This window comes from Manacus vitellinus, unplaced genomic scaffold (genome assembly GCF_001715985.3).
Source record: "Manacus vitellinus isolate BGI_N305 unplaced genomic scaffold, ASM171598v3 scaffold_19_pilon, whole genome shotgun sequence".
Classification (NCBI taxonomy): Eukaryota; Metazoa; Chordata; class Aves; order Passeriformes; family Pipridae; genus Manacus; species Manacus vitellinus.
The window spans coordinates 2,270,438-2,283,738 of record NW_021939395.1 but is presented as its reverse complement, the minus strand read 5'-3'; the positions used below and the strand labels follow the sequence as shown (position 1 = coordinate 2,283,738).

The window sequence follows — 13,301 nt, the reverse complement described above, 5'->3', positions numbered from 1 at the left end:
CCAGCACCTCGATATCCTTCCTGAACTGAGGGGCCCAGAACTGGACACTGGTGAGGCCACACCTCAAATCCTGTGTCCAGTTCGATTCACGAAGGACATTGAGGGGCTGGAGCAAGTCCAGAGAAGGGCGACGGAGCTGGAGCACCAGGAGCGGCTGAGGGAGCTGGGGGGCTCAGCCTGGAGAAAAGGAGGCTCAGGGGGAACACCCTGGCTCTCAGCAACTCCCTGACAGGAGGGGGGAGCTGGGTGGGGTCAGGCTCTGCTCCCAGGGAACAAGGGACAACTGGACATAGTCTTAAGCTGCACTAGTGGAGGTTTAGGTTGGAGATTAGGAAGAATTTAATCACAGAAAGGGTGATTAGACATTGGAATGGGCTGCCCAGGGAGGTGGTGGAGTCACTGTTCCTGGAGGTGTTTAAGGGAAGACTGGATGTGGCACTTGGTGCCATGGTCTGGTTGACACGGTGTTCAGTCGCTGTTTGGACTCAATGGTCTCAGAGGTCTTTTCCAACCTAAATGGTTCTGTGATTCTGTGTGTGCCTCATCCCTGCTGCCAGGCCTGGTCCTGCAGCTGTGTGTCCCTGTGCCTGGGCTCAGCAGTGCTGGAGCTGCCCCAGGGTCTGGGGGCACTGGGGGCTGTCCCAAGCACAGGGTGGTGGGTCTGTGTGTGCTCTGTGTGTCAGCACAGGGTCCTGGGGAAGGGGGGTTGTACCCCGCGGGCCCAGGACTTGGTTTTGGCTCTGGTCTTTCAGCCCTGCCTCAAAACCTCTGTGAGCAGCTCCTGACAGAGCCTTCCTTCTTTGAACACCTTATCCCCTGTGCTCTTCCCCTCTGTCACTGCCACCCTCATAACACCAGTTCTTCTCCCCTGTGCTTCTCCCCAAGGCTGGACCAGCCCCTGCAGCCCCCTGGAGCTCTCGTGGTGGCCCCCAGCACAGCAGGAGGAGGAGAGCAGGATGGGAGCACTGCAGGGCTGTGGGTCATGGCCCTGGGCTGCGGGTGCCTCTGGTGCTGGGGCCATCCAGGCATCTCGCTAGGTGTCCTCCGATCCCTGCTCTGGCACATCCAGGGAACAAAAGCCCTTCAGAGCCTGTGGGTTGATAATCACTCCTTGTTCCAGTGCTTGGTCCTCCCCCTGCCCCTTGGGGAGCCGAAGCGCAGAGATTTCTCAAAGTCGGACAAAACAAGGCACTCTAGGGGCTGGAAAACCTCATGGCTTTGTTTTCTCTTGTGCAAAACGGCAGTCTGGAGTTGGGCTGTTATCCTGTATTCCCAGGGCTCAGGAGAGCTGCAGGGCTGATCCCTGCCTGCCTCCAGGTTCCAGTCCTCCCTCGCTGTTGCTTCCTGTTGCTTGTCCTGTTGTCCCCAGGAGCACCTGGCACACTGCACCCCTTGGGCTGGGGAGCTGTAGGGTGCCCTGTGGGCTGGCTGGTGTGCCCAGAGCGGTGCAGGCTGGTCCCAAAGCTGTGCTGGGGGTGGGGTGGATGTGGCCGTGGTGGTGTGGGGTTTGGCAGGGCCCTGGTGGGGGTGACAGGCAGTGGTGTTGCCGCAGCTTAGGTGGCAGAGGGGTGCACTGGGACTCCTCTGTCATGGGGGCATCACTGGCAGCGCTGTGCTGAGGGCTGGGGTGCTGGAACAGCCACACTACCAGAGCACCCTGTGCCTGGACCTCCCCTGTGATGGAGGGTTCCTGTCCCTATGGGTCTGTGGTCCTGCAAGGGCCCTGTGCCCCTGGCACAGCCCATCCCAGCGGCAGCTCCTGGTGCTTTCCTCTTGTGTCCATTTCCCTGCTTGTAAGGGGCAGCCCTGGCCTGCTCAGAACTGCCTGGCTGACTTTGGAGCTTGGTATTTTCTTTAAAAAAACAATTCTGTACCCAGGCAATGTGCAGGGGTTGCTCAGAGCCCCAGCAGAGCTGTCGCCTGTTCCTTATGCATTGCACTCCCCTGGCTCCAAACCCAGAGTCCTGATCACTGTGGGACATGTTGTCCTGCAGGCATTGCTGCATCCAGACAGGATGGTTGGCTAAACCTCTGGAAGCTGGTGTTGCCCCAAGGGAGCTCCAGGCTGTGGATGAGTGAAGGAGAGGGGGAACAAGGGAAGATTAAGCAGCCTGATGTTGCCCATGGAGAGCAGCAGAGCTCAGTTCCAGCAGGATCAGGCCCTCTGTGGTTGGCAGAGCAGGGGCCTGGCTGGCATGCCACTGCAGTGCCCAGCCGAGGGCACTTTTCCTTGGACCCACAGAAGGCCTCCAAGGAGCCCTTGGGGCTGGCAAGGGCTGCCCCAAACTCGTGTGTGCTCCTGGCCCTGGGCATGCTGTTGGCAGGCTGTCGGGAAGCTGCCAGTGCTGATGATGCTCATTTTGCTGTTAATGGGAGCCCCATTAACCTGGTGTTAACTTCATTAACTTCCTTTTAAACCAGTAATTAACTCAGCCCTGGCTGTTGGTCCTGTGCCCAGAGCTGCCTCCTGTGGTGGCTGGGATGCACCCTCCAGTGCACAGCCTTGGGTGGAGAATGGAAAACTGACTCTGTCCAAAGGCTGTGGGCTTTGCTGGGGGATGGAGCCACCTGGGCTGGCCCCTGGCCATGCTGTGACCTGTGGGAGCACATGGGGCTCAGCACCCCAGCCCGGATGCTGCTGCTGTCCCCAGGGTGTGAGGAGCTGAGTGCTGGAGGGCAGGGACAGCCCTGCAGCTGTGTGGGTGTCCCAGCAGCTCCCAGTCCAAACTAGGTGGGGACGAGATCAAGACCCCGGGGAAGTTTCGTTTGTCCCCTCCAAAGAACAGCCCCCGGACCCAACCAGCCCAGCGCGGGTGCAGTTTGCTTTCTCTCCTCCCTGCCTCCGATGGCCTCGGTGGGGCCGGGCGGGCGATGGGGCTGCGAGGTACCAACAGAGCTGGTCTGTGAAACTTGGCTGGGAGGACAGAGGGAGATTGATGTTTGCTTGGGCGCTCAGCCCTCAGCTGCGGGCTCTGCCCGCCCATGCACCAGCTGGGGACAAAAGCCCTGGCCCCGGGTGGCACTGCAGGGCTGGCGTAAGCCCCCCAGCACAGCTGGCAGCTCTGTAAGGCTGGCGCCGGCCCAGCGAGCAGCCCGGAGGGGCCGAGGGGCCGGGCAGGGAGGTTTATCCATCGGGAGGCTGCACATGCTCGGGTGTCTGAGCTCCACCGCAGAGCCAGAGCCCCCCTGTCCCCAGCTCTGCCTCATCCTGGGTCCTGTCTTCTGGCCAAGCCTGGATGGGGTGGAAAGGGGCTGGGGTGACCGTGGGGAGCACCCCGCAAAGCTGGGTGGGGAGGGACAGTGATAGGGCTTGGGACTGGGAGCTTGTGGGGGGCTCCTGCCCATCCCTGCTGGCGTTTCCCATGGGGGAGATAAACATGATGTCAGAAAAATCACCCGTGGAGGTAATGACATCTGTGACTAATGGCAGGTCAGGGCTCCTGTCCCCACAGGGTGGTTTTGCCCTTGTTCCCCCCACACACTGGGGCCCCGCTGGGAGCAGGAGCTGGCTGCAGGGTTCTTGGCAGAGACAAATCACCAGCACACCACTGAAAACCCCAGAAAGCTTTATTTGCGTAGGAAGATCGATGCTGTTTAAAAACCCACCACTGCTGGAGGTTGGCGTGGCTGCCCAGTGCCTGTGGGTGCTGCTCAGACTCTGGTACCTCCCCATTTGGCACTGCCTTGGGTGCTGGGGAGCCGAGGGACACCCCTTCCTCTGCCTCCAAACAGGGCCTCCAAACAGGGACTCCCCGAGTCCAGCCTGGACATGGGGTGGGGCCCCACAGGGAAGCCCACGGTGGGGGAGGCATGCACAGAGGTGGTGATGGGATGGAGCTGGCCCAGCCTGTCCTCGTGGGTCCCTCAGTCCTCTCGTGGCGTGGCCTGGGGCCAGTTCTCTGCTTGCCCAGTCTGTGAAATGGGTGCACGTGGCTGAGGACTCTATGGGGTTCAGGGGGTCGGGTGGGGCAGGGCGATGCTCCCGGTCCTGTGAGGGAAAGGGTGATTCCTGCCTGAGGAGCCAGGCCAGGGCTCATAGCAGGGGTTTCTTCCTGGGTTTGGCTTCAGAAGGCAGTGCTGGCCTCCTGCCCATATCCCCCTGCCCTGCAGGGTCCATTCTGCCACGACAGGTAGGTCACTGCTGGGCCATGGGGGCACCACAGCCTTTAGGGAAAGGGGAAAATCCTGTTTCCATCCTGCCCTACCTGGAAGACTCTGGGCTTTTGCTGGCTCCCATGCCATGGAGGGGATGGGCTGCAAGCCCCCCAGGCTGACTGTGGGCAGAGGAAAAGGAGAGCATCAACATGTTTCTCTCTGTAGGACCTATGTAAATGTTACCTACTGCTTTTATTTCCTGCTAAGCATGGAGGGTATTCAGGTCTGGAGGGCTGGAAGTCTTGCTGAGCTTGTCCTGTCAAGGTTTCAGTTGCTTTCCTGTCCAGGAGGGGTAGCAGGGGTGAACATGCCCAGGGGATGCTGCACTCAGGTGCCAGGCTGGGGAACAGGCTGGTTTCTACCTCCGGCTCTCTGCTGGCACTGTGGTGCTGTGGGAACGCAGCAGTCTGGGGATGCCACCACTCACTCTGCTCACCCAAAAGGATCAGCCAAGCTGTCCCCACTGCTTTCATCCTGAAAAACTCCCTTGGAAGATGGGCTGTGGGCCCTACCCGGCTGATAGTGCAGTGCTGGCTCCCCAGTGCCCAGTGACTGCCGTCTGCAACTGCAGTGGCCATCTGTGCCCCCTCACCGTCAGCAGGACTGGGCTTGCCTGCTGCCTGCCTCAGAGCTGGCACTGCCTTGGAGCAAACAGAGCCTCCTGTCCAGTGCCCCTGCCACAGTCCTGCCTGCAGCTGTGGGTACCATGGGCAGTTCTGAGCTGTGCAGGGAGGGAAGCATCCCTGATCCATTGCTTTGCTGTGCGTTGGAGCTGGAGGGGGGCTGGAGGGGCCCTGTCCATTGCTGGGCTGGGGGCTATGGGGCCGTAGCCAGCACCCCATACAGTCCAGCCTTTCCTGCAACCGAGCTCTAGGCTAGAGGAGAGAACTGCAGCCTCTCCCCTCACTGCTCATGGCCCTCAGCTCCATGATGCAGCCTGGAAAAGCCACAGCCTAACTGGGTAGGTGTGGAGGGGGAGAGTATTTTTCTGGAAGTTGATGTTCTTTGGCCACTGTCTGTGCAGCATGCCAGAGTACCAGGGGCTCCCCTATGCCATCCAGCACTGCATTCCTGGGTAGTATTTGTTCCCCTGTGCCCTGACGGCACAGCATCCCTGGGTACCTGGGGCTTCCCCAGCAGATGAGCATCCCTGGGTACCTGGGGGTGACACCATGCAGGAAGTAGGAAGGGTCCCTCTCTCCAGCTGACTGTGGGGACCTGCAGTTGTTGATCCCCCCACTTGGTGCCCTGGGATCCAGTGGGGAATGGGCTGCCACGTGTCCAGGCTCTGAGGCCCAGCCCAGCTGAGCAGCTGCTCCGGGACAGAGGCAAATACAGTTCTGGCTGAGCTTGTGTTGCCCGGGCACACTGCAGAGGGTCAGACAGACAGGCAGTCGTACTTTTCCAGGCCTCAGGGCACCAGGTGGATGTCCTCTGAGCGCAGCACTTTGTAAACGACCCAGTAGAAGATATTGAAGACCAGGAAGGTGAAGGGGAAGACGGCTCGGGAGACGGTGTCGATGCGCTTGGCCCGGTCGATGTAGCGCCTGTGGAGGGCCTCCCCCTCCCGCAGCAGCGTGGCTGGAGTGGCTGGAGCGGGGCTGTACATGCTGGGGCCCTCCCCAGCCCCGTCCTTGGGCTGCAGGCAGTGGCCCAGCCCGTAGCCTCGCAGGTAGAAGCGGCTCTCGCGGACAAGCTCTTCCTCCTGGCGAAGGGAAAGGCTGTCAGCCAGGGCACCCACGGGTGCTGGTGCTGCAGGGTGAGCAGCTGCTTGTGTCTGCGTGTCCTACCCACCCTGTGGTGCTGGGTGATGAGTGCCTGGTGTGAGGTTGGGTGCTTTTTCGGAGAGCCTGAACCATGCAGGCAGGAGCACGGGACCAGCAGTGGTGTGCACAGGGATGGGGGTGAGTGCTGACCCATGGCCTTCCCAGCCAGCACGTTTTAGGGGTGCATCCAAAGGCAACCCTGACCCTGCCAGCCTGACACAGATCCCCCCAGCCTCCTCCCAGCTCCAGCTCGGGGGCTTGAGAAGCCCAGCTCTTGGGCATGAGGGTGAACTGGTGGGAGGATGGGCACATGGGGGTGCAGGGTGCACTGGGGTGCAGGGGTCTCAGGGGTGCAGGCACTGCTGTGGTAGCTGTGTTTGCTGCGGGGTGGAAGTGTGCCTGTGGTGGTGAACAGGAGGGGACAGGCATCTTGCTGGGGCAGAGCCAGGCAGGGATGCAGGAGCCTGGCTACCACCAGAGCTTGCAGGGCCCCCCAGTCTTTCCAAGGGCCCAGACACTCGTTTCTCCCCATGTCTGCTTGGCGGGGGCTGACTGGTGCAGCAGAGGAGGGAGGCTGAGAGAGAGTTTGTCTCCTTGCTGAGCTCTCTGTCCTTGCTCAGCCTGTCTCCTGCCATGCTGGCAGGGGGCTGCAGAGAGGGCAGTGTGCCCACAGAGCTGAATCCCCACGATCAAGGCTGCAAAAATGCCGTGAAAATCTCCAGTCACAGCCCACTGCCACTGTTCAGGGCACAGCCTTGCTTGCCTCACAGTCCCTCACAGCAGTGCCTGCACTCCTCCCCACCAACAGCTGTGCACTGTTAGCCACGTGCCTTGTCCTGCTCTGTTATCCTTGGAGAGGGTTGTGTGCGCAAAGATTTGGTGAGGGACAGGCATGTGCAAGCACAGGCTGCACATCTGATGTTTTACTGAGTCCCTGGGCTCATTTGGACTCATTTGGTCTCCATGGCTCCTCTCCCCTTTGCCCTGCCGGTGCTGTATCTGGCCGTGGAGGGTCCCTTCTCCCAGGGCCAGTGCCTCTCCCTGTGCTGTGCCCACCCACAGCCTCAGTGCTGGATCTCAAACGCCATCTGCAACCGGCACTGCCCTCCAGGACACGGAGATCAGCCCTGCTCGCTGAGCTCAGCCCGTGCAGGCACTCGGCTGGCACGGGGGCTCTCATGCAGAGAGTTTGTCCCCTGCTATCCTTATTTAACTCAGCAATCCACAGGCTAAGCAAGATTTTTCAGTAGGACCAGCAGCAGCGGCTCAAATTGCTGAGATTAGTTCTTATTTGCCCCAGGCTGAGTGCTCGTGGCTGCCCAGGTGGGGGGAGCCCCGTGTGCCCTGGGGGCCAGCAGCTACTCCCCCAGGACACGGCAGACTGGTCCTCCCTGCTGGAGTGTCCCTCTGGGCTGGGGCAGCCCCAGGATGCTTACTGGGGGCCGAGGCTGGTGCTGGGAGCTCCTGGGAGTGGATTTGGGTGGTCTGTGGGAGAGATTTGCTTTGTCAGGCACAGGAGCTGTGTGCAGTGGGGCTCTGCTCCGGTCTCTGTCGGAGGAGCACCCTGAGGTGCTCCTGGCTGCACGCAGTGCCATGTCAGCAGCACCCCGGAGTGGCTCTGCAGCCTCCACCTTGGGGAGGTCTGTCCCAAGCCATCAGATGCCCCTGGGTTCTACAGAACCCCCTCGCTCCCTTCCCTGGCTAGGTGGGTGTTGATCTCCAGGGGTCGGTGCTCAGGGGCTGTGAAAGGCAGGGAGCACAGGACCGTGCTGGGGACAGCCAGGAAGCCTCTCCTGGCGTCCAGAGGTTGATGAAGGTGGAGGGGAGGCAAGGACAACCAGGCCTGATCTCCCTGGAGCTTCTGCACCTCCCCACCATCCTGGGAGCCTGTCCTGCCCCACGCTCCTCCCTACGCCTCAAGCTGCACAGTGCCCGTGTGCCCTGAGCAGCTGCTGGAGTGACTGCGGGCAGCCCCGACTGCCTCAAACCTGCCTGCACCGAGGCAGCCGGGCAGGCAGAGAGAGCCCTCACCCTGTCAGAGGAGTGGGCATGGCCTGGGGCAGCAGCCCAGGAGCAGCCATCAGTCTGCCTCAGCATCACTCAGTCCTCAGCAAAGGGGACTGTTTTACAGAAGGAGAAACTGAGGCACAGAACGGGGGTGTCTACAAGGGAGATCTGCTCCATTCCCATCCCTCTCTCAAAACTCTTTTGAGCCCAGGGAGCGGCAGCTCCATCCTATGGGCACATACTCTGTGCAAATCACTGGTCTGCTTCTTCCACGGGCCCTTGTGGCTCCCCTGGGGCCAGCTCCTGGGGGGCTTGTTTTGGGGAGGGGAGGGTGAGCTGCGCTGCATGGAGGGGCTGCCAGGGGGGTCGTGCTTTACCCGGGAGCTGGAGAGCTGCGAGAGCGTCGCGTAGGTGTGCTCGCTGCTGTGCCGGCTGCTCAGCTGCCGCAGGGACTCCAGGCTGGCCGTCCCGCTGCTCAGGCCCTTTTGGCATCCAGCAGTGTGCACCAAACAGAAACAGGACAGCGGGTGACCCATGGTCCTACCCCGGCCCCGCGGCAGCGGCTCTGGGGGACAGTGGGGACACGGGGGTCTGTGTGGGGGAAACCCCCCCCCTCCAGCAGTGCCCTGGCACCAGGATCTGTCTTCAGCACAGGATTTGGTTGCATAGGGCACTGTCAGCCCGTGTGGTGTGTACATGTACTCATGTTTTCTGTGGAGATCTGGTGCCTCGCGGTGTGTTTATGGCAAGGAAATGAGAGTGGGGCAGCCACATGCCCGCCCCAAACAGGCCTGTGTTGGTGGGCTGACGGAGGGGAGGACCATTTCCATGAGTGAGGGACCCTGCCTCTCCACATCTGCAGCCCAGGCCTGTCCCTTGGTGCCACCAGGTCCCCTTGGTGCCTCAGCACCCTGACACAGCAGTGAGCCCTCGTCACCACTGAGGCACAGCAAGGAGCCCAGGTTTGGGGCTGCAGGTAAGGTTGTTTTCCCCCCATCCTCACTGTTTGTTTTTCTACTTTTTGAGAGGAAGCAGAGCCTGAGGGCATCCCTGCAGGAGAAGGCAGCACCCTAAGCAAGGCCTGGGGCATCCAAGGGTGCTGTGCCCTGTGCTGCTCAGGCAGGCAGGGGGTCCCTGGTGTGCCAGAGGAGCCGGCCACAAGCCATGGGCAATGAACACAGCCCAGCGCCGAGCCCTGCGCTGGGGGCTGCTGGAAAGTGGCCCTGCAGCCCTGGGGTGTCCCCTCAGGGGCTGAGGATGGACAGATGTCAGTGAGAGTGGTGGTGGGGGGACTCACCATCCTCTGGCGGCGCTGGCGGCGGCGCAGGCGCATGAACTCCTTGTGCTGGCGGGAGACAAAGTTGACGGCTGCGTATTCCAACAGGGCAGCAAAGACGAAGAGCAGGCACACGGCCATCCAGATGTCAATGGCCTTCACGTAGGACACCTGCCAGGGGGAGAGGGGGCTCAGGCACCCACTGGCCCCTGCCTAGCTAGTCATCCCTGCCCCCCCCAGTTTCATCCTGCTGCCAACAGCCACAGGAGCCCTCCCAGCTTGGACACATGGGCCAGAGCTCGCCCAGCCAAGCAGCACCGTGTTCCTCCTCAGCACAGGTGGTGTCCCAGCCAAGCCTCTGAAAGGCTCTCCCTGCTCCTGGAGCACTGGGGGGTGGCAGTGGCACCCCGGTACCCGGGCAGGCTGCAGCAGGGGAGCCCAGCACGGAGGCAGCACTGACCTTGGGCAGGGAGGCCCGGGAGCCGGCGCTCTGTGTGGTCATGGTGAGCACCGTGGTGATGCCCAAGCCCACTCGGGCTGGCGCCGCATCCATGTTGATCCAGAAGGAGACCCAGGAGAGGATGACAATGAGCAGGCTGGGGATGTACATCTGGATCAGGTAGTAACCCATCTGCCTCTCCAGGTGGAACTTCACCTCAATGCAGGTGAACTTGCCTGTGGGGAAAGACAGCCCTGATGGGTGAGAGGGACTCCTGGGCTAGGAGGAGGGGGTGGCAGCAGGATCCTGGGGTGCTCACCTGTGTTGTAGTACTTGGTGCAATAGCCCAGGTCCTTCTCATCCCTGAGGATGAACTGTGGGAGTGTCAAGCCCTCTGCCACCTGCACAGCCTCCTGCTCCTCCAGCCACTCAAAGATGAGGTCGTTCATGGTGTAGCCAACTGGAGGGGATGTAGGGAGCCATGGGATGGGGAGGGACATGCACCCTATTCAACCCCACCCTGAACAACTGTTCTTTCCTGCTCACCTCCCTCAGGAGAGGGCAGATGCCAGCTTTTGGGATGGGATGAAATGGGGGGAAGAAGCACAGCTTGAACCCCCCTAGGTACTCACAGCTCTCCAGCTGCATGGTGCATGTCTGGATGTCCATGGGGAAGTTCTTGAGGTCCATGGGGCAGGACAGGATCAGTGTCAGCCTGAAGGAGGCAGAGGGAAGGAGGGGGTTGGGGCAGTGAGTAGGGAAAAGCTGCTCCATGAAAGGCCTTGCCTCCCCTCTCAGGCACCGCACCAGAGGAGAAGGTTCTACCTGATGCTGTAGAGCACATTGCCATTCTTGAAGATGCGCAGCAGCTTGTTGTCGGTGGTGACCTCGTGGAAATTGGCCCCTTTCTCGTTGGCAAAGAACAGGTCTGGCTTCCAGATGGAGTCGAGCATGGAGGGGTCGAGGTCGAGGGAGTCGTCGGGGTACTCGCGGTAGGCCAGGCGGGGGTCGTTCCACTGCTGCCGCAGGAACACGTTCACCCGGTAGTCCTGGGACAGAGGGCACCCCGTCAGCTGGGAGCACCCCCCGGTGCCCAGGAAGGGGGAGGAAGAAGGGATGGAGAAGGAGGTGGAAGGGGCTCCCCCCACTGAGGCTCAGCCCTGCAGTTGCCTCCTGCCTGCTACTAATTGTGCATGGGGCAGGGGCAGCTCTGGAGCCTTTCCATGCTGTTGGCAGCCAGGAGAAATTAAAAAAGCCAAAGCCACAGCAGCTGAGAGGAGGAGGAGGAGGAAAAGGAGGAAGACCAGTAACTGCAGCTTGCAGCACTCTGCATATGACTCTGTGGCCGTGTTGATGTGATGGTTGATGGTATTAAGGCTTTGCAGAAGCACAAAAGGTGAATTTTTAGCCCTAGGGCTTCCATAGAGGAGTTCCTCGTGTACCCAAGGAGGCTGGGGATGGCAGGAAGCTGCCTACAGCTGCCTCACTGTGACCTCCTGAGGGTCTTTCTCCCAGTTCAGGAACAGGGAGTGTGACCCACACAGCCAAGCTTGGGTTAACTGACCCCCATAAAATTCACAGCCATGTGCTATGGCTTTGCATGTCCCCACCTTGGTGCTAGGGAAGGGCCCCTGTCAAAGGATCACTGTAAGCACGGCCATGGGCTTGGGCACTGGGACCCACACGCTCCTGGGCACAGCCACAGCCAGCCCCGAGGCACTGGGGGAGGAGCCCGTGCAAACCCTGGCAAAACCCTCACCATGGTGGTCTCGGTGACGGAGCCAAAGCTATTGATGAAGATGTTGCACGTCACGTTGACGGGTGGACCTGGAAAACAGCGTGAAGCCTCCTCTTGCCGCTGGCTGCGGAGACACGGGCACTGCGCAGGCACACGCAGGGACACAGCTCCTGCATGTGCTGTGTGGATCAGGGCACACGAGCGTCCCCCTGCCTGCTGGGGCCACCCCCGGGGGGTGTCGGGGTGAACCCCAGTGCGCCCTGCAAGCACTGAGCCGCCCGTGCTGTCAGACAAAGCGGGCACACACAGAGCGGCCGTGACGGCAGGAGCAGCCGGGACTCTGGGAAGGGTGTGAGACAGAGGAATGTGGGTCAGGGTCCTGCCCCCAGAGCCCATTCCCTGGATTTGGGCAGCCATGAGCATGGATTGCTGCCAGGTTTGGGACCCTCACATCCTCTCTTACCTTTGAAGTTGGGTCGAATTCGGGCATCGTACCCTGATGTTCGTCCCATAAGCTTGTCCAGGAAATCAGAGGGTGACATGGGCTGGGGTGAGCTTCGGGAAGCAGCTTTAATCTCCTCCCGCCCTGAGACCAGCCTGTGGGGCAAAGGAGGTGGGTTATCTGCCTGCCAGCACCGGGGGTCTGCAGGCACACCTTGGCACCCCGTGGGATGCCTGCACTGCATCCACTCCATTGCCAAGTCCACGCGCTGATCCCAGGGCCCCTTCCTTCTGCTCTGATCCCGGTGGCTTTTCCCCTCACCTGCCACAGTCTGAGTGTCATATATCCCTTGGCATGGTGTGGGGGCCAGGTGCCTCCCTGCTCCAGGGCTGCAGTGGGGACAGGGCACAGCAGGCCATTCCTTGTGCTCTGTGCTGGTGCTGGAGAGGGAAAGCAGGGAGGCTCCTTCCCAGGCTCCATCACCATCTCCAGCTGGAGCTGCTGAGCAATCGTACCCTGCCTTGCACAGAGTCATGGCCTGGGGACTCGGGGGACACAACAGCCCTGCCTGAGCCGAGGGCTGGCCTGGTGTGAGCGAGGAGGTGTCTGGAGCACAGCTGAGGTTGTGACACCTCGTCAGGGGCGAAGGCGACGCGGCAGGAGAGGAGCAGCAAAGCCCACCTCCTCACCAGCCGTGCTGACAGGAGCTCTCCCACGCAGCGCTCCCAACGATGATGGAGATTTATTTAAGCTGACTTTAGAGGGGATATTTTTGTGAATGCATCTTAGCCTGCCAGCTTCTCTCCTTCCGTCAGTCTGTAATGATAATTTCAAGGAACAATGCTAGAGATGTTCGCTCACCACATTGCCAGGCATGTGGCTGTGATGGAGAGGAATTAGCCAGGGATCTCTGGACACAGAATTAGCTTTGAGCATGGTGCTGGTGCTGCTGCATGCTGCCTTGTAACTCCACCAGGTCCATGCCCAGGTGAGTCTCTCTTTTGGTTGAAGCTACAACACCATTACCACAAGAAGAGGACGATGTTGGGAGCTGGGAACCCTGGGGTTCTTCTTCCTACCTGCTCATTCCTACCCCTTCTCAAGGGAGTGAGATTCATCCTAGAGGGGCTTATGTGCATCTTTTCCAGCAGGGCTGGATATCTCCTTAATTGAAGAGCAGCAGAGAGTACCTGAGACGTGTCCTGACCAAGAGCAAAACGGTTGGAGAAATTCCCCATCCAGGAGCTGCAATAGCAAGGTGTGGTGCCTTGGGGAGGAGGACTCCAAGAGGCCGGGGTAGAAAGGATTTAAGTCAGGCCCCTCCCTGCCCCATTGCTGTAAACCACTGGCACTGCCTGCCCTTGGGGCCTCTGCCACAGGATCTGGGTGCTGCAGGGAGCTCAGCACCTCTGGGGAGCGAGTGGGTGGTAGGGCTGGAAAACGCTAAAATGGTCTGCCTAAAAATGCCCCCCCCCCCC

General features: G+C 60.8%; 3 protein-coding genes across 3 annotated transcripts in view; 1 reads left to right on the top strand and 2 right to left on the bottom strand.

Annotated features, from left to right (window-relative positions):
* The window catches only part of GLA (galactosidase alpha), an 11,737-nt gene extending 7,004 nt beyond the window's left edge, over nucleotides 1-4,733 (bottom strand). Inside the window, exon 1 of the mRNA XM_029959176.1 lies at nucleotides 4,668-4,733. Coding sequence (XP_029815036.1) covers nucleotides 4,668-4,733 — 66 coding nt within the window. The remainder of the gene's footprint in view (nucleotides 1-4,667) is intronic.
* Nucleotides 4,734-5,310: 577 nt separating this feature from the next.
* On the bottom strand, nucleotides 5,311-11,975 carry GLRA4 (glycine receptor alpha 4). Its single transcript, XM_018070629.3, has 8 exons — nucleotides 11,845-11,975; nucleotides 11,403-11,470; nucleotides 10,469-10,692; nucleotides 10,276-10,358; nucleotides 9,963-10,103; nucleotides 9,665-9,879; nucleotides 9,226-9,375; nucleotides 5,311-5,860 (listed from the first exon to the last, which is right to left on the bottom strand). Exons 1-8 carry the CDS (start codon nucleotides 11,921-11,923, stop codon nucleotides 5,567-5,569), a joined length of 1,254 nt encoding a protein of 417 aa, XP_017926118.2. The 5' UTR covers nucleotides 11,924-11,975; the 3' UTR covers nucleotides 5,311-5,566.
* PLP1 (proteolipid protein 1) overlaps nucleotides 11,922-13,301 on the top strand; it is a 21,934-nt gene continuing 20,554 nt past the window's right edge. Inside the window, exon 1 of the mRNA XM_029959175.1 lies at nucleotides 11,922-11,994. Within this exon, the coding sequence (XP_029815035.1) occupies nucleotides 11,922-11,994 (73 nt within the window). The remainder of the gene's footprint in view (nucleotides 11,995-13,301) is intronic.